Consider the following 24,355-nt stretch of genomic DNA (forward strand, 5'->3'; position numbering starts at 1 on the left):
GTGCAGCACATTTTGAGGGGAAAAAAAGATGTTTATATGCGCCTTATAGTCGCGAAAATACAGTAACAGTAGGACATAAGTAAGGTCACTATCCCTTCATCTTTCTCAAGGTGAATAGAGCTAGAGGTGCTCCTTTGTACAATCAGACATATTAAAAAACAGAAGTTCCAGATAGAGCATCCTAACTGAATCCTCACTTTTATTTGCTGGAAATGAAAAATATTGCATTATTTTATTTTAGTTTATTGTATATGAAACAACAGTCTGATTATTTTTTGTTGCTTATCTTAGAGCCTTATCAAAGATCCAGCCAAACTCGGCTCAGACCTTCTACGCTCATCTAGTGTAAATATTTTCCAATGCTTTGTTTCCTGAAGACAGTGTTGTAGCGATTTAGGCTGTGAACAGTTTTTCCCCTTGATTGCAGAAACGGTTATTCAAATACTTATTCAAAAGAAATGAAACCCATATGTGGATGATTATATAACCAACCTACCTGAGGCAGAGGTTTTGTCTTGGTTGAGATGTTGCACAGGCTGCATGGAGTTATGTGCTGACTGGGGTTTATTCTGGGAGGCCGGGCCCATGGCATCCTGATCGGACTGAGTGGTCCTGTTCCACATATTCACAGCGCCTCCGCTGTATTTACCTAGAAAAAATGTTTTTCACATCCTTGTAAATAGAACATTTGGTGGTTGTTTTTTTTTAGGGAAGCACATTCAGATATTTTTTAATGATTCTAAGCTGAACATTTGTTTCAATAAAAGCATGTTAAATTAAAATAATTGTAAAGCATTTATTTCTCTGTAATTCTATTCTACTCCGTCCTTCAGTCTGCATGCTTCTATATTTATATGCATGTTACTGTGCTCCAGGTATACATAACCCCTCAGATTAAGGGAAAATGCAGCACATTTCTATTTTCTCACAAATCTATTTCTAGGAATCAGCTTTCAGCTTTAATTAGAGTAAAACTCTTGTTGAGGAGATCAGAAGTTTAAGTTGTCATTACCAGGATCTCCCCAAGCTGCAGTCCCATCATCGATTTCCATCCTCCGACGGATAGACTCAGGAGAAGGCTCCTCCCACCCAGATGAAGCTTCCTCCTTCTGACCGACAGCAGGCATTGGGCCTCCAAGCCACCCTAAAACATAAACAAAAACATGGCGGCAGTTTGTTTTAATTCTCTTTGAACTGGTCAATGCTAGTGATAAACCCTGTGATTCCCACCTGAGGATTTGTTGGATCCTTGATTTCCTCGGGATATGCTGGAGTCAGGACCTTTGCCCCATTCATTAGAAGCCTTAGTGTTGGAGTCGCCCCAGTTCTGAGCTCCATGATGGTTCCTCCCTGGCTCACCCCAGCCGCTGCTTTGCGAGTTGGGTTTGTGGACAGAGTCTCCCCAGCTGGAGCCAGGGTTTGGAGTGCTCTGATCGGGAGTATTTGACCCTCCACTGCCTACCCAGGTGTTGCTGCTGCTGGCGGTGTTTCGGCTTGGCTCGCTCCAACATCCAGAACCTGAGCGGTCACTGTCGCTGTCCCAGCCCACTGAGCCCGCACCCTTCTGAGGTTCCCCCCAGTGGTTGCTGACTCCTGATCTGGTGCAGTCACCATTGTTGCCCCATCCTTCACTAGCATTTCCACTATTGGAACCCCAGCCCTGCTGCGGTTTAGGTGTATTAGTCCATGTCATTGACCTTAGAGGGAAAACAAAACCCAAAACCAAACAGGTTATGAATACATACAGGAAACAACCTGAAATAAGAGAAATTTAGTAGGCAAATGTCAGCCATACCATTCCTACAGTTAATGAGATTTACAAACAAGATACGCGTGAGATACAAGTTTCCTTAAAGGTATAGTGGAGGATGTTCCTTTTCTGGGTGGATCATCCAAATAAGTCATCCTCCTAATTGTGAATCAATGTGGTGATATGTTTACGTAAGGCTGTCCTACATGCTGGTCCCCATTTTCACTTATCGGTGGTGAGTCTTACATAGTGGAAAAATTGCAAATCTTCTTTTGGAAACTGAGCTTGTACGAGTGATGCAAACAGCAACTTTTAAACAGAGCGTGCACGAGGAGAAATGGGCTGCTGCATGCTCTTGCACGCGCTTAATAGGTGTTCCCTCTCAGGGGTGGGTAAAGGGTTGTACATGTGCATTTTTTTTTTTTTTTTTTTAAGTGGACAGGTCTTTTCAAAAATTTATGATAATCCTCCACTATACCTTAGAGGGAAAACTTATGAAGCACTTCCTCTGCAATGATTTTTACTGGTTTAGCTGGCTGAAAGATGATATTTTAAAACTGCCATTGGCAACCTTCATGAAGTAGAACTATGGAACTTGTAATATCATGTAGAACAAACATTTGAGGACTAAATACCCTAAATAATCAACTTTTTCAGCAGTGGTAGCAACATGTTGCTGGACTGCTTCAACTGGAATTTAAATCATGTTCAACAGTCTAGTGTAGAAAAACTGCATTCAATAGCTTAACTCAACATAGAGAAAAATTATATACAGAAAGTAGAGTACTGCTACAGGTACCATACATTCTGACGTTCCTGGTTTAACAGAGTAATAGCTGATAGCAGCTGAAACAGGTCAAGTTTATCTGTTCCAAAACCTGCTTTTATTCTATTGATATTCTTGTTTCTTTCAGCGAGCTGATCAGCAGTGCCTAACAAGAGGTAGCTGAAACGCAAGTGCGTCAAAGCTATACGTTTTGTGCAGCTTATTTTCTCCAGCATCTTATTGAAAATCCTTTAAACCAGAAGACAAGTATGAGAACAGCCCATTCCTGGACAGGAGTAAAAACCAAGGCGTTCATTACCTGTCCTCTTTTACATTGTTGCTCCAGGTGTTGCTGCTGCTGTTCCCACCCTTGTAACGGGATCCATCGTCCCAGCCACCTCCTCCTTTACTGTCCCAACCTGACGACTGTTTCTGTTCTCCCCAGCCAGATCCTCCACTGTCAGGGCCTGAGCTGCTTGGCCCAACCCCCCAACCTGCAAGAACATCCAAGATACCACCGTCAGTTTTCCTTGTTATTGGTTCTACAGAACAAACACATATATTTCACTGTTCTTACCTCCAGAGGTCTGGGAGGGAGCTGCCGTTGTTGCTGTGCCCCAGTTTACCCCTCCCCCGCTTTGCTTCCTTTCATCCACTTTAGGACCCTGATTGTTCGCAGGAGAATTGACGTCCCAAGCGGTGTTCTGCCGTATGGGTGTTTGTCCCCATCCAGTGTTGGAAAGGACCCTCGGGTCTACGTCGGCTCGGCTTAAAACTGATATTATCGAGGCGGTGTGGTTCCCTTTCCTGCGGTTTCCACCTTTAGGCTGATTGAGGTCTCTGTCGGAGCTGGATCGACCTCCGGAGCTTTCGCAGCTTCCTTCACTTCCTCCAGAGCGACCCCAGCCTCCAGTGACCCCTCCGAGGCCCTGACCTCCACCGCCAACCCCAGCTCCTCCCATGCCCATGGCATCATCCTCAAGACTTTTCCACCCGTTGTTGGCAGCGTTTCCTTTTGGAACTCCTCCATCTGAACTGTTGTTACCAGTAGTTACCGATCCCCATTCTCCATTTGACGTCTTGCTGTTCGAGGTGGAAGAAGACGACGACGAGGAAGAAGAGGATGCACTGCTCCCCCAGGGGTGAGGAATCCCTGCTGGAGGGCCCATAGTAGTTTGGTTTCCGCTTCCTGGTGCTTGGCCTGTAGAGCCTGGGGTTTGATTAGAGCCAATACTCCAGGGCAAGTTACTTTGAGGCTGGTTTGGGGTATTAGTGGGCCCCTGGTCCCACCGGGGGGCCCCAGTGTTATTGTGGTTATTATTACTCTTAAAAGCAGCAGAAGAGGAGATCTGGGGGTTCACAGTGTCTACATTTAAGGGGCCTTTGTCTACAGGGTAGGTAGCTGTGCCCCAAGGGGTACCAAAAGCCCCAGTACCCCCAGGTTCACCTTGAGGGTTCTGGGGAGCTAATGCGGGGTTTCCATTGGCTGGTGGCCCCCCATTTCCTCCTCCAACGGAACCCCAGGGACGATCTCCGCTGAGAAGGGGTGAGGCGGTAGAGTCTGGTGGGCTAGAGGTCATTGTGGCATTAGTAGTAGTAGTAGTATTCATCATCATGATAGTGTTATTTGGTCCATTGGGTTCAGTGTTAAGGTTGCTAGGCTGCAGGCTACCATTTCCACTGCTGCTGCCTCCTAACACCTTGCTGCTCGATGTACCATTATTCACCTCAGCGTCTTCCATCATACTGCCGCTGTCTGGAGCTGCCATGCCACCCCAGCCCATTAAGGGCCCCTGTTGAGGAACCACACCCAATTTGGAAGTCATCCCCTGAGCCTGTGAAGGCCTCTGGCCCTGGCACACCGGGTTTGGGGTTGGATTCTGTGGCCAGGCACCATGGTTGGCATTTGGGTTTAAAATGTTTGGGTCTGACCCTCCATTTAGAAAAGAGTTGCTTCCAGCGATGGTGTTAATGTTGCTGCCTGACTGAGAGCCCCATACAACACCGCCAACTAGCTTGTTGCTGTGGTTACTCATATTATTGCTGCCAATACTGCTGGACCCAGCCATGGAGTAGTGTGAGGATCCGGTGATGTTTTCTTCGTTTGCGTTGCTTAAGGGTCCCACTCCTCCGACCTGACAAAGGTTGCTGTTGCTGTCTCCATTCACACCAACACCAACCATAATGTTGGATGTCAGAGAGGAGGGGGAAGATGCTGTAGAGGAGACGGAGGAAGAAGCGTTGGCTGACATCATCATCACTGTAGTCACAGCAAGGCCGAGGTTCTTCTCTGAACCCACAGAAGAGCTAGAATCCGCATCCATGCATTCTGATGCCAACTCCGGATCCGACCCTGAGCCACAGCCAGAGGAGGATGAGGAGCAAGAAAATGAGGAGGAGGAGGGAGGCCAGACAGAGGAGCTGGGGGAACAAGTGTTATTGGATTTGTCAGAGCTTCCGTCAACTAGGACTTTGCCCCAGTTGCTGTTGCCGTCGCTGCTGCACGGGGAGCCAGAGGACCAGGGGGAGGGCTCATACTGCGAATCCAAGCCAGGATGCTCCAAACCTGGAGAGAACAGGAAAAATGGTGAATTACAGAAAAGTTAAAAACATTCAGAGCCGTTTATGTCAAAATCAGCAGAGGCTCCTGATCAGGAGCTTTTGAATCAGAGGTGAAAACCTAACATTAATATTTAAGAAATTTCTCTAGACTCTTCTTCTGACCCCAGCTGGTAAATAGAGGCAGATTTGTAAAAACAGCAACACCTGTTGTTTAAAATCAGAACTGCAGTAAGTGTGCTTCCTCAGCGAGTATAACAGGAACCACTTTAGATGGCAGGACTGGTTGGCGAAAGGCTTAAATAAAAATCCATTCAAGCCTTTATCCTCCCATAGCAGAACCAGTCCACAGTGATTAGTAATTCTATTAACAGGGTTAGAGGTCCCTCATCTGCCAGATGACTACTTCCAGAAAACACAAAAAGACAACGTTGAGGGCCTCCAAATCATGGCTTGAAAACGTTCTCCAACTAGTTTTAACGTAACAAAATACAACAGATTTACATCCCAGTTCTCTAAATGCATCTAAAGCTTCAATTTAAAACAATAATATAAGGATAAGAGTCAAGTAATAGATTTTAATCTGCTGTGCTACAGTGCTGTTTAATTGGGCTGCAAAGTCAGTGACCACCTGATGCTGATTCAAAGTCTTTAAACTGAAACACCCGTCAGTGACACCCAGCTGTCTCAGCAGTCATACAGCTTGGTATGGCTAGGTGTGTTGGGCCCTCTAGGTGGTTTTAATCAGACGTCCAACTGACAATCTTGCATATTTCTATTCCCTCTAAGCTTTAATTTGCCAACTGTTCTGAATTTTATCGCTGCCAAAGCCAGGCCTGGACACAGCTGCCACCGTTTTGTCTCCACAGCAGGACACAAAAGCACGCCAAGGCAATTAACCAAGATTCATCGAGGCAGGCAACTGAGGGCATAGGAAGGGTGGCAACTGAGTGAGAAAAGAAAGGGCATAATTTGGCAAGAGGGAGGAAGTGAAGGCATCTAGGACTGAGATCAACAGCATTCTGATCTGGCATGTTTCTAAAATTAGATTTCACAGACTACATCCAATTATGCCTCCCTAACCATTAACACGCCCGTTTTGTCATTGTGGCGGCTGCCTAATCCTCAGGACGTGTACTCGCTGTGGTAACTCTCTCACATTGCATCAGTCTGTCTCTTATTTCAGGAAACAAAAGTTTTATACTAAATAGTTAAAAGAGAATCTTAAAAGCAACGACTACAGAAGTTTAAAACATTTAAAGAGGGTGTAGTGACAGTTTTAATAATCGCTATGGTTCAAAGACAGACAGTTTGAGAATAAAAATGATAAATAAAACTCTTAAGAGGTGACTATTCGTTTTAAGACTTCAGTTTGGGGATTGTCAAACTAACACTGACCTCGAGACACGGTAATCAGTAAAAAGAGGTTAACTAAACTATCCAAGAATACAAGGTAAAATTTTACTGCATTTTCTATTTTATAATTAAAATAAAAAATGATTCTGAAGTTAATTTCTGTTTCTGTTATCAGGAGAAAAATTATCAGTTCTCCGTTTACCTTATCTGTTTGTAATCCGTTTACCTTAACTTTTTTTTTTTGCCCTCTTATGACAGTAAATAACCCGATATATAACTTTTGGCATGAAGGAAAATGCATTTTATGTAGTATATTATACATATGATAAAAAAAAAAAAAAAACGTTTTTATCTGAAAACCACTTATGTAACCGCAGACACTAATTTGATTATACAATTTAAGAAAAGGGTCCATCAACATTTGTAAAAACTGATATATCACAGACTTTCATTTTGACAAAACATTATTAATAATGTTTATACTCTTACTGTGTGTAAAATATTTCTAATATTTAGATCAGTTTCCACTCAGGACACAGAGGACTTTTTTAGATGCACATGAACATGTTACCCAATTTTCAAACATCTGTTCATGTTGTTGAAGTTTTAAGAAGTTGTAAACCAATGAGACAGTTTGATGAGGCCATGCCTAACTTTACGGTGGCACTAATGGACATCTGGATCAAGTTTCTCTTTTATTTTATTGTCTCCAAAAAAATAAATCCATGCCCACACATCAAACTTAGTTTGCCAACCTTTTTTCTTCTTTGGCTTTTATATATAATGAACACAACGTATCCTCTGTCTGAGTCAATAACAAGTCTTTGCATCTTTAAGCAAATGGGTAACCATAGAGAACTACAAGGAAGAAGGCCATGCAGGTAAAGAGTTCAGAGAGAAGGCAAAAAGTTGTGTCACCTGTTTGATTAGGGGAATGGCTGACGGAGTCCCGAATGGGAGCCATGCCTGGAAACAAGAGAGCAAGGAAAGGATCAGACTTGAAGGGTGAGAGAGGCAGAAAACAGGGAAAGATGTTAGAGATAGCAGGAAGCTTTCCTTCAAGAAAAGAAAGGCTTGCAGTATATTAGTACTTCTTTTATTGAAGAATCATTGATGAACTAAGGAGCTCTAAAAAATTATTATTACCATCATTAATATCATCATAGAATCTTATACGTTGTTGAGAACAAATTTGATAAAACAAGTTATACCTCTGTTGACAAGCTGTGTGATTAGCATGCAGACTCTTTTACTGTAGTTATGAATCAAATACAGACATTATTGTGCATGCAATCAAGAGTAGGTTCACTCTGAGGCAAACAGCATATTACAGTGTTCATACACCCATGTTAATAGCAGAGAAACAAACTGATTTTAGTTTGAGCTAAAAGACATCTTTTGGCCTTAAAAAAATAAAATGTACAATCATCAAAAGGACCCTTAGGAATAAGCGTCCATGGGTAGGAAAACTTTAAAAAAAAAGCTGCTTTGCTTTTCACTGCTTACCTTTGAGTGACGCTGGTGGCTGCAGCTCCTGGCTGGACAGGAGAGCGTCCCCGACCTCAGTGGAGAACAGGCGACCTTTGGTTCCCAGGTCGACAAGGGGGAGGTCAGTGGTCAAACTTTGCTAAAGCACAACCTCAAGGGTGTGGGGTGAGGAGGCAGAGCTTGTCAGAGCAGGCAGCAGGCTGATCAGCCCCCTTTGGCATTGCTGGGGACTTTGTGTGTGTGGATGTATGGATGGGAGGGGGTGGGGGGGTGATTTGATTAGGGTCTCAGTCTGGGCCAGGTGTGCTCTGGCACTGGAAAAAGAAAAGGAGAAAATTTAATTAGTCATTTTTTAAAACCAAACATAACCTATCAAAATCACAAAAGGCACTCAAAGCATTTTTTCTAAAAATGTATTTTTTGTTAGTTTTTTTTACAGCACTAGTTGCTCGTTGTTTTTTTTCAACCGTAGGCTGACAAAAGGTGGAATGAGAGACGGGGAGAGAGATGTGGCAAAGGAGCACAGGTCAGATTCGAACCCAGGTCATCTGCATCAAGGACTAAGGCCTCCCTACCTGGGTCATGCGTGCTAACATCTGCACCACCGAAACACGCCCTAAATCCGTCTTACACCGTTTTAATATTGACATATTAATCTTTTTATTTCTTAATTGTGAAGGAAATTGAAAACCTGAGTACATCACTGAAACAGCAGTTCACACAAAAAAAATATCCTTTTTACCTGATTTTATTACTGTTCAGCTATCATCCGCACTAACATCAGCTCTAAACTGGCTGAAGATTAAGAGAAACCGTGATCCTGATAATTGAGCCCTAATGCAGCAGACAGTTACAAAACTGGCAAAGCTGGATGTTTGTTTCCAAAGCATGACTGTGCAAGCCCACGGGGAGGCAATGCAAAGCTCTGCAATTTCACAGCTCTCACTGTGGAACCAATGAATGAAATATTGTGTAATATTTTCGGCTAAAAAAAAAACATTTAATATTTCTAAGAAAAATGTATGCTAACAATTTGATCTTTTCCCGATTTCGCTTTTAACTTTTTTTTCCTCCACCAAATGTTGCCAATTTTCGCTTCATCATAAAAAATTTGTCCTCTTTTATAGTGAAAACAATAAGCTGCAAACGTGTGTTGTAATTTGATTCTATGACCACCATCCCAACGTCTCTTTTTATGTATGACCACATGTTATAAATATGTGCACCGGTAAACTGGCATAAATTCTACAAAGATTTACACACGGGAAAAAAACACCAGCAGAATGTTCCATTTCTTTTTCTTACCAAGCTTCGAAATTTAATAAACATATTATGATTTATTTATCTGAATGAAAAAAAAACGTGCATTTTGAGCATAATTTGTAAAGACAGCAAACGTGTTGTTGCAGGTTCAGTCACGTTTGCAACAAAGCAGAAAGCTAGGAGAGGGAAATACTTCACGGGGCAGCAATCCGACCACTGAAATGGAACCAAGTTTTTGGCACAGAGCTGCAGGCCTTAGGCTACAGGGACAACAGAAATAGCTCTAGCTCATAGTTACCCTCAAGTCTTCTAATAGTTGTTCAATTTGTTGAAGCAATGAATAAAAAATATATATTGAGGAATACCTGTTAGCAAGAGCCACCTATGGTGATTAGTTCTGCTTTTTATTTATTAAGAAGATAGTTGGTCTTTATTGAAGTTAAGCTGATTTCTCTAAGGTTAATTTTAAAACATACTATAAGGAAAGATACGCCAACATCAATCTGCTCCAGGTAAAAGGGAAGAGGGTTGAATTTTGTGTCAAAAGGCCCGATTCTCTCAGTTTTTCAACCCAACGGATTGCACCATTAGGCTCCTGTGCAGTTTTCCTTCTTTGTGTAACTGCTTCTCTGGCCAGCACCCGCCTCTCTCATGTTTCTGTCTGCGATATAGCCCCTGATGTAATTCAGCTATCCCTAAAATTAGCAGCTCATTGGGCAACTTGCAGGTCTTATCTGCCAGACAGCATCTGGAGTTCTTGTTCAGCCGTATCTTGCCTGTGTAGCTAGTCATGCTAAGTGAGAGGATGCAGCAGAACAAGTCTAATCAGGAAGGGCTCCTAATGAGCCTGTAAGGTAAGAAAACGGGACAGAACTGACGATGGATGAGAAGAGACGAGACCAGTACTCTGATAACTTGGATTACAAAGAAAATGTCAGCCAACATTAAAATTAAAACACTAGATGTTTAAAGTTTAACTTGATATTTATTCATTTGTTTAGCAAATTATTTAAAGTGAGATCTGAAACATTTCAATTTATTTTTTTTTTCCTGTAGAAAAAGATTTTAACCAAGACCATAACCAGATGTTACCATACCTGAACACATTTTTATATACATTTCAGTGGAGCTGATATGGACTAGGACTGGAGCAATTGTTCAAATTAATTAATTATTGAAATAATCATCCACAAATGTTCACTGGAGAATAAAGGTCTGATATTTGTTCAATACTAAGCTGATCTAATATCTTAACTTTAATTCTGTTTACACAATGTTTAGCCTAATATCCTCACTCATATGTCCATGTATATACAGGTTAAACAATGTCAATGACATTTTCCACTGAAGGCTCTTTATGAATATTCTCCATAAAAGAACTTTAATTGCATTTCTGAATAAGTGTTTTTTTTTTTCTTCAATGTTTCTTTTTAAAATACAGGTTGGTTTTATTAGGTTTGTTAACTGAAGTGTGATCATTTGCTAAGAATATCTCTTTTTAGATCCAGTCCTATTAGCTTGCAACTGTATCCTTCAGATTTTACTATAATCTCAGATTGCCCTCTGACACAGCCGGCTTAAAGCCGTCAGCCTTTTACAAGCCGTCCAAGCAGCAAAAACCTCTCAAGGTAACAGCGTGTAACACTGAATAAACCATAAAATACTGTTGAAATTAACTCTACAAGGATCCTTCACTTCAAAATAGGACAAGTGTTTGAAATGACGTGTCCATTTTCTTTTCAATCTTTTTTTTTCTTTTTACACCACAGGTCAGAAAAAACAAGTTTGCTCTTTTTGCCCATTTAGAGCGCACAGACCTATTTATACATTTCCAGTTCAAATAGCAACCAGTCTACCCTCAAGCCAACAAGATAAGAGAACAAACAAACCCCATGTGGACAACCACCAAGTGTACAGATGCAACAGAGCATTGCTGTGTTAGACTAACAGAGACAAAATTACTTTTAAGAAACTGCAAAATACAAACTCTGCCAAACTCTGCATAGGAAATAAGGCAATCCTGACAAAATAAAGTCCTTAAAGTTAAACTTTCTAAGCTTTAAATAATCATCACCATAGAAACAATCTTAACAGACTACTAAATCGGGGTAAAACACCAGAATTAAATTATTATACCAGAAAATGTGAAGTGCATATCACTTAAAAAATAAACTGAGTAAAATCTCTCTTAAATACACACAAAGCAAAGCAGAAAAATGCGTAGTATGATTTATCAGTTATTTTGGAATTCCTGTAACATGATCAACATTATCATCATAATGATTATCTTTCCAAAGGCAAACCCTTTCTTTAAAGCATCGGTTACAGTAAATTTATGAAAGAGAGGAATTGTGGAAGTGGTATCTGTCTGGGTGGGATGAAAGGAAAAGTCAGCTTATATTCAGAATTCAAACTTCGGAAAGTACTTTAAATATGATTTTTTTTTTTTTTTTTTTTAAACATACCGTTTAAAGTCATTTAGAGTCATTTAATATGAATGTGCTTTCCTGGAGATTTCTGTCATTTTTGTCAAAAAAACACTCCTGCCATCTACTGGTTTGTAACGTCATGATGCGGCATCGGCTGCTGAGAAAGTCCCAATGCTGTATCTAGTGTTTGTCACAATGCCCTTATTATCCAAATCATCTTGAAAACATTCTTCTTTGAAATGTTGGCTACATATGACGTGTTTTTTCTCTGGCCAGAAGTTTGATGGCAAATCCTCCCTCTTCAAGTTGGCAATCCAACGACGAACTGGTCCTTGGAGGATTATGAATCAGAAAGGTGAAATAACTTAATTTTTTTTTTCACTTCTACCCAATGTATTAGGACTTTGAACTGCCATCCACATGGGCATTGTCAGTTTAACTATAGCTCTCACAAATTTCAATGGTGAAGTCCTCTGGAAATGTGACATAATTGCTGTTGATTGCAGATGTGTCTAGTAGTTCCCATTGATTTTGCTTGTAAAGTATGGAATGGCGCTAAGCTTAGCGCACCGTGATGTCACTGCCGGAAGATGTCAGGAGTGAGGTGTTACTATATTTGGGCAAAAATGGCCGGTCCCAGACTCAGTGATGGCAGCGAAAATCATTTAAATTTTTCACTGATTAAAACTAAATTCATTAAATGACCGCAAACATATTAGTTTTTTTTTTTTTTTTTTTTTTTTTACACATTTCAAAACTGAAGCTCATTTAAGCTGGTATTCCTCAATTCCACTACTTCTGCAAAACAACTAATCTGTTCAACACCATAAAACACAAGAGTAGGTAGATATTCATGTTCTTTCAGTGGTTTAGCTTCATAAAAAACACTTACTATTTGTTGCCATTATAAATTGTACTTCATCTATAAATTGCATTACTTTTTTTTTTTTTTATTAACAGAATATTAACCAATACTCAAGGTAACAAATCTATTTTGTCTGAAATTTGTTTCTTGATTTATCTAAGAGTTACCATGCAACCACACATCTAACTAAAGCTTCATGATTTCTAGACACAAATATAGAAATACACTAATGTTTGCATGAAGGCACAAAGCCAAAAAAGCTGTTAGTGGAATCTTGGAAACAGAATCATTCCCTGCACAGCTCAGTGTTAAATATTGTGTTACAATTTCTTAACAATTTTACTCCCTTATAATAGAATATGCATATAAAAAGGTCCAAACTTCTGTCGTCAAATTACTCCTGAACAATAAGAGTTGATTTATTTGTATGAAAAGTCTACAGAGGTTCATACAGAGACTTCGATTGGATTGATTCTGGATGTTCTGACCAACATCTTGTCATATTAGTATCTTTTGCAGATTACTGCAACATTAACGCAATAAAACTGTAGTTCAGCTCCAGTTCAACATCTTTAATAAACATCTTATTTATTATTACTCCTTTATTACAGGAGCAGCAAAGCGGCTCCAGTAAGAAGTTAGTGATTCAACATTATAAAAAGTAACTATTTTGTTTAATGAGGTTTATCAGCCCCTGTTTTGATGGCAGTCTTCCCAAACCGCTCCTCATTCCTTTGGGCTTGCCCAAGCAAGATGACATCAGTGTCAAAAGCAGCTTACAAATTTCCCTCTACAAATACCTTCCTGTATAAAATGATAGGTTAAGATGAGAGGATCCCTGAGGAAGTGCGAGCAAAACAATCTACTTTTCTACTGAAATGTCATGTTCTTTTAGTTGATCATTGAACATGGGAGGCTGAATACTACTGGGACATAGAGAGCACAGGGCTCCGTTTATGAGCAGGGAGCTAAGGAAGGTCTGAGTCTATCAAAACAGCATGACGTTCATGCAGCTACATGGCTAGTTTGTTGTGTGCAGGAGCAGATAAGACCACTTGTCATAGTTCACTACTGTCACTGCAGCTTTGGGAGGGTGGAGGTCTTGAGAGGCACCCACACAGTAGTCGAAAAAGGGGAAAAGCAAGCAGAAGCACAGGCCTCGGGTCTTTGGGAATGACTCACCCACTGGTTTTTACATTATTCAGTCATCCATTTGATTTAACAGTAACCTGCCCGCCCACATTTCTCCTTTATCTGCTCAGTCTGAAAATTTAAATTAGTCAGTGTTGAAGTTTTTTTTTTTTATGAGGTCATTTCAAACACTGGAGAATTATTATTTATTTTTATTTTTATTTTTTTTTTAACCAAAAATGCTTTGTGTTTTATATTAAAAAAAGGAGTATTTTGTCACATTAAGTATAAATTACTGTGACATCTATTTATTCAAACAATCCACCCTCCTTTCCACACTCCTCCAAACAACTAATAAACTCAAAAGTTCAATGATCAGGCTTTACATAAGCAAAAGAAAGCCTCATTAAAACTTCAGCCTAAGACATTTCTGCTGCTTTCATAACAATCCAACCTTTTGTCCATGAAACTAGAGCAGGCTCATGTAGTTTTCATAGAGGCCAACAAGTAGAGAAAAATCAATCACTTTCAGCTGTGCACAACACACACGTTTTCTGGTAACAGTGCCTTGAGTGTCAAACCTTTAGGAATATGGAGACTGGGAATGCACATTGCAACAGATGTGTGCAAAAGAAAGCAACAGTAGGACACAATGAATCCCACACTTTTCTAGGTGAGGGAAAGTTTCCTGCTTGAGGTAGCCGTGACGGTTTTCCTTGTAACATTAGAAGACAGTTACGGTGGAAACTAAGAGCAATCCAAATGGAAAACACTACTGCGTGACATGGCAACGGACGTCGGCAGTCTGAGTAAACACACTCCACAAGTGGGTCAGAAAATACTGCAACAATAATCCAAATGTCAAACAAATTGTTCACTAGGACCATTTTTCATTTATTCCACTTAATGTTTGCCGTCCAACAGCAAATGAGCAGCTGAAAATAAAGGCTAATGGATGCCAAAGTTTTCATATCCAATATTCTATGTGGAAATCATAACCAACTGTATGACAATGTGGTGACTAAAGAGTGTAAATAATATGGTGAACCATAAACATAGCAAAACTTTACATTTTCTAGTTGACTTCTTACCTTTAGTCCAGTCCTGTTTCTTACTGGATTCCTTCCTTTTTAAACTCTCCGTCTCTCTCTCTCTTCCATCCACTGTTCTTCCCTCTATGGGTGCGTTCCCTGCAGAAGAAAATAAAAACCTTACTCTCCAACATGTCGGGCCTTCTGTCATAATTAGGCTTTTTCGTCATTATTTACCTCCAGTAGTCGGTTTACTAACTAGGGCTGGTTTATTGAGTGATCGGTTAATGAAGGTATAATTTCTAATGCTACGTTCAGACCGGACGCTGCAAAAGCAGCAAAATCGCTTACCGCGGCAGCTGGTAGGTGTTTTTCATCTAAATAATCCGATCTGCAGGCACCAGAATAATAAAAGCCAACATATTCTGCCGGCAGATGTATATATTTTAAGTTAATAAACTGTTTAAGAGGAGTAATCAGAGCGGTCTGTGTCATCAGCGCTGTGTCTCTCTCCCAGCCAGCTCCCAGATCAGCTTCTCTGATTGGTTGACGCGGCGCGTCGAGCAGCAAAAATTCAATTTTTCCATCTCGAGCAGCAACGCGTTTGCGGCGCGTCACGCGCGTCAGATGCTAAAACGTTCCCGACGCGCTGCTTCAGCTGCTCAGACGCGCTGCGCCTGCAGCTCGAAACGCGCCGCGGGACCTTTTGCTGCGCCTTGACGCGCGTCAACCATTGACTTTGCATGTAAACTCGCTGCTTCTGTCGGGCCAGCTGCCCCCGGTGTGAACGCAGCATAAAGTATAAAGAATTGAATAAACTGATTTGGCAGAAAAAAAGGAATTTTTTAAGCCACATCTCCAAGCCCAGGTCTAAACCATTCTATTTAATCATGAAATAAAGTTCAACTTCTAAAACTAAACATTGAGATTGGAGACACGAAGAGTATTAAGGTGTGTTAGAACCAGAGCATGTTTACCTGTGACAAACATCTGTGTGTGCACAAGGTCCTAGATACATATCAGACCAACTACTCAGGCTCTGAATATTTACTCCGAGCCCTGAAAAAAGATTATATTGGATCCTTTTGCTTTCCAAATAGAATATAAAATACCCCAGGCCTGAGGCAATCAATCAGATTGATTGTGATTTGTTGATCATTGAAATAATTGTCAACTAATTTAATAATCAATCGCAACCTCAGACTTTAAAACAAACTCTTTAAAGAGTTTATGCTACTCTTTAAAGTAAACTTTTCAAAGCAGTTATTATGCCAAAAGTGGAAAGAAAATTATATAAAAAGATTATGCTTATTTAAAAAAAATTATTTGTGTGCAAGAATATCCTTAATATTCAGAAGTTTTAGCTCGGCAGATTAATTGATTAGCAAATCAGACGTTAGTTGCAGCCCTTAAATACTTTGAGTAAAAAGAGACATACAGTTTAAGAAATTAGCATGTTACACTGCAAAAATGTCCGGTTTTAAGAAAAGGCTTCATACGGCTAATATTTAAAGTTCAAACCCCATTCGATCGACTTATTAAAAAGCATAAAGCCTTGTTGTGTTAGGCCAAATTCAATAAATGTGTTAAGCTTATTTGCACCAGCAATGGAAATAGAAGTCTGCTTCTAAAAAGATAGTTAAAGTAAAAGTAATTCTGTATGTTTGGTGCTGCAGTTAAAGAAATGTTTCCTATTAACTGGCAGGAGAAAAACGTCTTTAACTTATTTGTTTTACTTGCAACAAATTATTTTACTCTGTGTCATGCAGTAAATGGAGAAAACTGTTATATAAATAGAACTATTTAAAAACAAAACTGCCTTTAAGTATTTCAAAGAAATATGTTTATTTAATCGGAGGGGAAATACAGGTAGTAGCATCTCTTAAAAAAAAAAAAGCCTGAATAACAAACAGCAGTGCATCCCTGACCTCACATGACATCCAGCATTGAGTGGCCCATAAGGTTGTGTTTCACCCTCTCTGAGTGATAAAGTTGAGATGTTCTGGATCGGGTGGGTGTGCCATTTAGCCAGCAGGAGAAGGCTGCAGCCTAATCCGATAATGAGATTACTGCTCTGCACTTATCTTTGCTTCACCCACACATACACACAGAGATAGTGAAACAACTCATCAAAACCACAAGATAAGAAATTATTTGACGTTATCTTGGAATTAGGTACTCTAGCAAAGCAATTCATTTGAAACTAAATTCTAAATTAATAAACAAAGATGTTAAAAAATTCATAAAATTCTCAATGTCTAGATGTTTTAGATAACCCTGGACTAAAAACTGGAAAACAACCCAAAATATTCAACATATGCATAGTAACGGAATTCACCAATACGATATAAACCAGTGGCAAATCTATTTGCATTAGTAACAACCAAGTGAGCCTCTTCTGATAGGCTGCTAAGAGGCATAGCCTTCATTCAGTCTTTGCACTGATCCACCATAAAGGAAGCCAACAATCTGGACACTACTTGGAAAGGGTTGCCAATAATCGTGGGTGGTGTTTAATGTACCAAGGTGGTGGAAACAAAACTACTCATATGGGAAGCACATTTAAAGCTTGCGCCTGTGGGTGGTCACTGCTTCCCCTGCCAAGATCTGGACTGAGAATCTATTCCTCGTTAAGCAGTAATTCTCACTGAGGATTCTAAGTGGCAAAAGCTATTCCAGTCTACTTGTTTTCAGTGACAGAAAACATTGGTTATTTGCCTTAACCAGTTAGGAGCCCATCTTCATATCCACCCCCCATCCAAATAGATCATTGAGAGCTCCAAAGGGTTTCACATTAGAACACAAGGGGAGCCCCCCTGGAGTGCCAAAGTACACATTACAGTCACTACATGTTTATGAATGTGCTCATCAATCAGCCTTCCTCCTGACAGAAGCAAAGCTGAATACAACTATGGATGGGGAGGGATTTATTTGATTCCTAAATAGGCCCAGGTAATACAGCAATAAAGAAGCCTGATAAACCGGACAAAATGCGAGATTAAATGTATAATTTAGTCTGGCTCCGATGAATAAGACATCGAAAGATTGTTGATGAGAACAACCTGTTGTTTTTCAAACCATGCCTGTGCCTGTTCAATAGTTGTTGCCATCTTATTTGTTGTGCTTTCTCCAGCTTTGCGCAGCTTTGTCATCCCGCCCTTAAAACTCGCAGGCAAAAATTTTTTGGCCGCTGGTGGGTGGAGCTAGTTTACTAGGCTAGCAATAAAGCTGATTTCAGGATTTATTTATTTTTATTGATCACTACAGCAGCTAACTGTACTTAACTTGTTTGGGAAGAGACCTTTTCTGAAAAAAAACATTTTAAGGTGCGTGTTAGCAAATATAGCGATGCAATTTTCCCAAACCTAGAATTTTCACCAAAGCACTTTAATTAACGCTGTTAAAGTACAAAGTACATTAAACAGGTCTTGAAAAGGAAGGCAACCAAAAAAATAATGAAAATAAGACACCAAATCCCTCTTTGGATAGAAACCACAAAATAAACTCTAGAGTTTCCTATTCATTGTGTCACATCAATTAATTGCTGAAGGGAAATTGGTACATCTATATACAGAAAAATGCACAAGGAGTTTAGAAAAAATAAACCTGAAAAGTTAGTTCTGTTTTTTTTTTTTTAAAGAACTGCTTATAGACAGCTGATAGTTCCATTATACTGAAAAAAAGTGATCCCTTAAAATGACAGATTCTAGATATAACACGTCCATCCTTCAAAATATATAAACCAAAATCTGTTAGAAAATAAACGAAACAGAACAGGAACCCATTTCTGTTACCCGTAAATTGGGTACAGAAATGGGTTCCTGTTCTGTTTCGTAGAAGTATTTCACTAAATGCTGTTCCTGCTGTGTCACTATTTGCAGATTTCATTTTTACTTTCCCCTTTAACCCTCCCCAAAGACAAGGAAAGGCGTGCCCATCCCTGATTAACAAACATCAGCCGAGTAGCCGCGTGGCTAATTTACACTTCATTTGCATCCATTTGTGTTAGGGTGGTTTCACAGCAGAGGTTTCTACGAAGGACGGACATTCCTCCACGAGTGGACGATAAACATTTGTTCATTATAAACAGCCAAAGGCTTTTATAGCATAGCAACATGTGACATTACCAGGCGAGCTAAACAGTATCTGCTTGGTGGAGTCAGAATGAGGACAGTTCAATTCAGGTCAAGGTAACCGAAGGAAGTAACATGATACTGCAGACTGAAAAATAAATAAAGGAAAGATCGAAACTACACTGTGTGGTTTTCAGGGGAACACTTAATTTTACTACATTAACATATACACACACACACACATATATATATATATATATATATATATATATATTATTTTTTTTTTTTTAAATCATTATCAATAACATCTATATGAAGGTAGGGCAAAAAAATAGAGTTTGACCTTTTAGTATAAGTCGACATGAAAACTTAATATTTATAAAAGAAAAAAGGTCTTAATGTAAAAATATCAACTAGCAAAACATTGGTTTGTTTCCCCAAAGGTGTCCAAGGTGCTGCTGCGATTCAAATACCAAAGAGGCTGCAGAGCTAGACAGCTCGACAACTTGTTTATGCAAAACTACCTTTCCGTGGTTCACATCCTGTCTGAGCTTGCAAAGGCAAACTGCATCAAATTCTCCAGTTCTGTGTCTGACTTGTTTCAATTCACAAACTGGGTGTGGTTTATTGCTCAGAGGGGCAACGATCAACTATCTGATCCCCGTAGCAGCAAAGCTGCTTATCTTGCTAATTTATGACACAGCAATATCAAAATATAAACACAGCAATATCAGCAAGGGGCCAGAATGTTCTCAGAAAAAAAAAAAAAACTAAATACATATATATCTCACTGGCAAAGCAAGAAAGCTCAATATTATTATTATTAGTAGTAGTATTTCATGCTAGACTTGATTTTTTTTAAACAGACGCATAAAGGAATTCATTTTAATTATAGTTAGGAAAATGAAATTATACAAACACTATTGAAAAATACAGAAACACGTCAACGAGGCATCACCAAAAACACAAAATAGATCTAAAATAATAAAAAGAACACTGCAACACACCAACCAATCCAGGGACAGACTTGAGTTCAAACAATGCCTGATTGTTGTGTTACACAGCCTGCAAGTCCCACAAAAAGACTAACACTGTGTATAAAATAAGCTTTGTTCAGTAACATAATACTCAAACTAAACATGATTAAATTCAAACTGAGGGGGTTCTGACTGAGACTGGCTAACTCGCTGTTTTTTTAAACAGTACTATCTGTAAATTTAAATTCCAGCATATCTCAGGGAAAAAAATAAATAAAAGTAATAATCAAGACTGGTAAAAGTAATAGAAGCACAACCATTTTAGCACCCTGGAGTATTTTTAGCACAGCGTCTTGGCCTGAGCCTCAAACACTCGCTGTATCATTTAACTGGAAAATATGCTCCAGTGCCGGGAAACTATTAAACAAAAAGTAGCTCAGCAACCAAACAAACCTGCATTTCAGGGCTTACTATGCTGACAAAAAAACAAGGAATCACCTGTTAAAATGCAGAAACTTGATCTGCACTTCAACCAAATCTCCAAGCATTAAAAACAAATATAACAAACCAAAGATCCCAGAAAGCTGAGAACATGAAAAAAAAAGGATTATTCATGGTTAAATTTATGCTTAAACAGAAATAAAGATGAAACTTTTCGGTTTGAAAGAGACGATGACCCACAGCTCCATTGTCTGCTCGCATGTGGAGCACAAAGAGCTGCACAAACACCCCATCCATACAAAACATCAGGATTCTGGCTTCTCATTTAGCGATTTTAAAACAGCAAAGCTTACTCAGCACAAGCAGCCCAGACCCACCAATTCAATTCAAACGGAACTGCATGTGCTAGCATAAGCACGGGGTAACCCTTCCCGTCCCACTGTAGGCAAACACAGAGCACTTTCCAAGGACAAAGACAAGTTCTTTATCACCTAGAGACAAAAAGCTAGAAAAGGGAATCCAAGGCTTTGCCTAAAGCCAAGTGTGCATGTGCTAATTTATCATCCAACCGATTAAAAACAACAACATTTCAACTTTTAAATCAAGGCTTTATGAAGGTTTGAGTTTGTTGTTGTTGCACTCACAGCTCACACCATGTACCGATACAGCCATACTTAAGATTTTGTTAGTTTGGGAAGACATGCTTGATTATGAAAAGCAGAGCCGCCTGCTATGAAACATGTCAAACCCAGAAATTAACAATTTAAAGTAAGAATTCACTAGAGTTGCAACTAACAACTATTTTTCTAATCGATACCTCTGTTGAATCTTTTTTCAGTTTAATCGATTAATAATTGGGTGGCAATAGACATCTTACAGAAGACTTTATACAAAATTTAAACCAGACGAAGCACAAACTGAACGCAAAATGTTTCTACATTTTTTTTTTTATTTTTTTTTTTTACAATTTTGGTATAATAGCTAGTCTCTATACTCCAGTTAACGGATAATATAATAATAAAATTAGCAGACAATTATTCCAATAATCTGTTAATCCAGATCAATCCAATTGGTTAGCCACAGAATTTCCTTTAAATTATCTACTCATCTGCAGTGAGGAGATGGACTCCCAATTAATAATAGCAAACGGCAACAATCACAACTACTTCTGTTTGATGAGGGATCAAATTTGACTATGTGTGCATTTGTATTTTAACTATACAGATACAAATAAATGCTAGGAAATGGTTTGTTTACTGTCATAAAATGGCACAAACAAGTGAGAATTTGATTTTAAAGAGGACATTTACAGAAAAATGTCAGGATATATGCATCACAGATGCATGTCTAGAATCTCAGTATCTCAGACTCAGTCCACCAGGAACCGCAGGAATAAAACCTGTAGTTTCTACTGGCAGAACCTGATTCAGAGGCATGTTTAAGGTGGCATACCAACCTGTTAAGATGCTTCAGTTTCTTTGGTGGCAACAGCTTTCGATTCCAAATCTCTGAAATAAAATAAACAAATTAAGTTTAAATGACACCACCAAAACCCCAAACTTAATCACAGTTGTATCAATGCTGATTACAGAAATATACTGATAGTAAGCAAAATATATGCTAAAAGGTTTGCCTAGATGTGTGTGCAGTGAGATCGGGGTATAAGATGTCTACAAACGTGCAAAAATTCTCTTCATTCAGCTCTGCATGAATGTTTCAAGAAGTCATGTGGAAATACAGGTTGAGCAGCATAACAGGAAAACACACAAACACAAATCAGTTAAGCGCCTGCGACCATGAAAGGAGACAGTGTGTGAGAAAACGTACAGATAAAAGAGAGTGTGTGTAGGTCAAAGTTACAGATCGGGTCCTGATCGGCCATTATCTCAGCTGTTCCCGGAGTTAGAGCTTAACCAACATGGCTTCTCCCGAGCATGGGGTTTGTTTAATGCATTTAAATGCTATAAACTTCGAAGATTTACTCCAATTTACTCAGATGCGCGTGAATAACAGTCTTGCTGCGATCACGACTGTCGTTTAGTAAGTAAACATTTTCGCCTGAACATGGCTGCAGAGTGAAGGGGTCTGGCATTTAGCCACAAGACTTGCAATACTGTCTTTTGCCGATAGAGGGCGTTAAATGTACCGATTTAAAAATGAAATTAAATAATAAAAAAAAAACACTATCTGCAAGTTAATAAAATAAAATCCCCAAAGACTAAGTGGGAATATAAATACAATTAAGCGACAAATAGTTGCATAAAACAAAACAACTGTGTTTTCACTGCAAGTTGCAAAAATGTCAACATTCCGTTGTAACTGCGTCGTCGAATTAGCATAGCCGCTAATGCTAGAAGCTAATGCTACGAAGCGGCTAGCAGGCTGAGCCGGTGCTAATTCACTAGCAGCCACTGGAGCTTGTATTAAATCTCAAGGAGTGTATTGGTTTTAAGTGGGACTTATTCAACTGTAGATAATCTAAAATATTGGTTCAAAATAGCACAACAACAACAACAAAAAAAACTAAATAAAAGAAATGGGTTCGCACAGCTGTCGAGGAGACAGAGGTTAGATTAGTAGTATTTGGCGCAAGGTTAACGATAAGATGCCTCTTGGTATAAATATGTAAGACGGTTATACTGTTATTTTTTCATTAAAAAATATTCCCTGCGTTGCTTGACGCTTATAGAGCAACTAAGCCACCTCGGAGGGTTTCATATGAACATGAGCCAGCTACGCTCAAACAGCCATGGCTAACTAAACAACAGGGACCCCGGTCTCCCTGCCCCGCACTCCTCTTGTGCACCAGCACGTCAGAAAGAAACCCACAAACACCGTAAAAAACAAGCTCACCTCTTTGAAGAATAAAGTGCAACAGAGTGGAAAGGAAAGCCGACTGTAAGGCTAAAGAAATTCAACGCGTTTGCAGCATCTATGAGGGTAAGCATACATCCTGCGTGATCGCCATTTTCTTCATCCGCAGCTCTCTTGTGCTCTGCTTTCCCCTCCGAGAACTACGTTTACTTCAGCGGGCTGTGTGCGCGCGCGAGAGAGCGCGTGTGTGTGTGAGCTGCTGGAGGAGGGGAGACGGGACAGGAAACACTTACCACTTCCTCTCACAGAGAAGTGAAACACAATTAAAAGTAGCCAAATAGTATCGAGAGATAGAGCAACAAAAAAAAGAATCTAAATTTCTGGCAAAGACAAACAGCATCTTCAACAGGCCTATATGAAAGACGGCACTCTTTAAAAAAAGGATGCTTTTAAATTAATAGACAAGAATGACCACAACTGAAATTTCCCAAAGAAATTAAACAAATGATAACAGCAAAGTCATTGTCAAAACTAAAATACTTTTATATTTCTTTTTTTCTTTATTATGATCATGACACCGAGCTACAGAGTAAAAGCAAATCAAGCAAAACGGGGGGAAAAAGCACTTTACTAATGATTATACTAATCCGTTTATGTTATTTGTTTCACAGAAATGTATAATCAATACAGTGGAAAAAATTTCTGCTACAATAGATTTTTAAAATCATGTTTATGATTTATAGAAAATGTAAACTAGTTGATTAATGCGATACATGCCAAAAAACATTGAAAAAAAGATCTAATATTGATTTAGCTATTTTAAGAATTACAAATATATTAGAAGATGATAGCTAATAAAATATTGAGGTTTTCCACTCATGCAGCTCACCTACAGTCAGCTGCATGACAGGTATGCCACTTATAGCTTTAAGTGACTGTGTTTTTACCTGTTGTAAAATTCTGAATGAGATAGAGCTGATGTCATGTACACAGGTGTGTTACAGAATATTAAATTAGTCAGTCCTGTAGAAATGTTCTTTTAATTTCTTGAACTCAGGAGTTAATAATGTCTGGAGAATATAACGCAGCTGCAATTTTAAGAGGGGCGGATCAAATGTATTATTTGGATAATTTTTGGTAAAGCCTCCCATATATTACATGTTTTGCAGGAAAAAAAATAAAACAGAGAAAACATGTGAAACATTAACCTGTTAAATAGCAAAATGATATATGGCTAAAAATATTTCTGATTTCACAAATTCCTTTAACATTTTACGTACATTACATTCTTTGTTTTTCACAGTGATTACTGATATGTTATCTGGGTTAAGGTTCTTCTCACCTGACTTGTGATTCGATTGTAATGCCCTTGAGGTCCCTTTGTAGGTTCAGAGGGGCTAATAAACTGCTTA

The 24,355-nt window shown here is 39.2% G+C and overlaps 1 protein-coding gene across 3 annotated transcripts in view; it reads right to left on the reverse strand.

Annotated features, from left to right (window-relative positions):
- The window catches only part of tnrc6a (trinucleotide repeat containing 6A), a 34,556-nt gene extending 11,404 nt beyond the window's left edge, over window positions 1-23,152 (reverse strand). For 2 of the 3 annotated variants that reach the window (XM_015388640.1, XM_015388639.1), the window contains exons 1-10: window positions 22,983-23,152; window positions 21,586-21,637; window positions 14,699-14,797; window positions 7,938-8,233; window positions 7,350-7,397; window positions 3,094-5,082; window positions 2,836-3,010; window positions 1,231-1,697; window positions 1,013-1,144; window positions 497-649 (exon numbers count right to left, since the gene is read on the reverse strand). In XM_015388640.1, the coding sequence (XP_015244126.1) occupies window positions 497-649; window positions 1,013-1,144; window positions 1,231-1,697; window positions 2,836-3,010; window positions 3,094-5,082; window positions 7,350-7,395 (2,962 nt within the window). In that variant the 5' untranslated portion in view covers window positions 7,396-7,397; window positions 7,938-8,233; window positions 14,699-14,797; window positions 21,586-21,637; window positions 22,983-23,152. The remainder of the gene's footprint in view (window positions 1-496; window positions 650-1,012; window positions 1,145-1,230; window positions 1,698-2,835; window positions 3,011-3,093; window positions 5,083-7,349; window positions 7,398-7,937; window positions 8,234-14,698; window positions 14,798-21,585; window positions 21,638-22,982) is intronic. The other variant, XM_015388642.1, reaches the window with a different exon arrangement.
- Between the last annotated feature and the right edge of the window lie 1,203 nt (window positions 23,153-24,355).

Source organism: Cyprinodon variegatus, unplaced genomic scaffold, assembly GCF_000732505.1.
Source record: "Cyprinodon variegatus isolate N-32 unplaced genomic scaffold, C_variegatus-1.0 Scaffold431, whole genome shotgun sequence".
Classification (NCBI taxonomy): domain Eukaryota; kingdom Metazoa; phylum Chordata; class Actinopteri; order Cyprinodontiformes; family Cyprinodontidae; genus Cyprinodon; species Cyprinodon variegatus.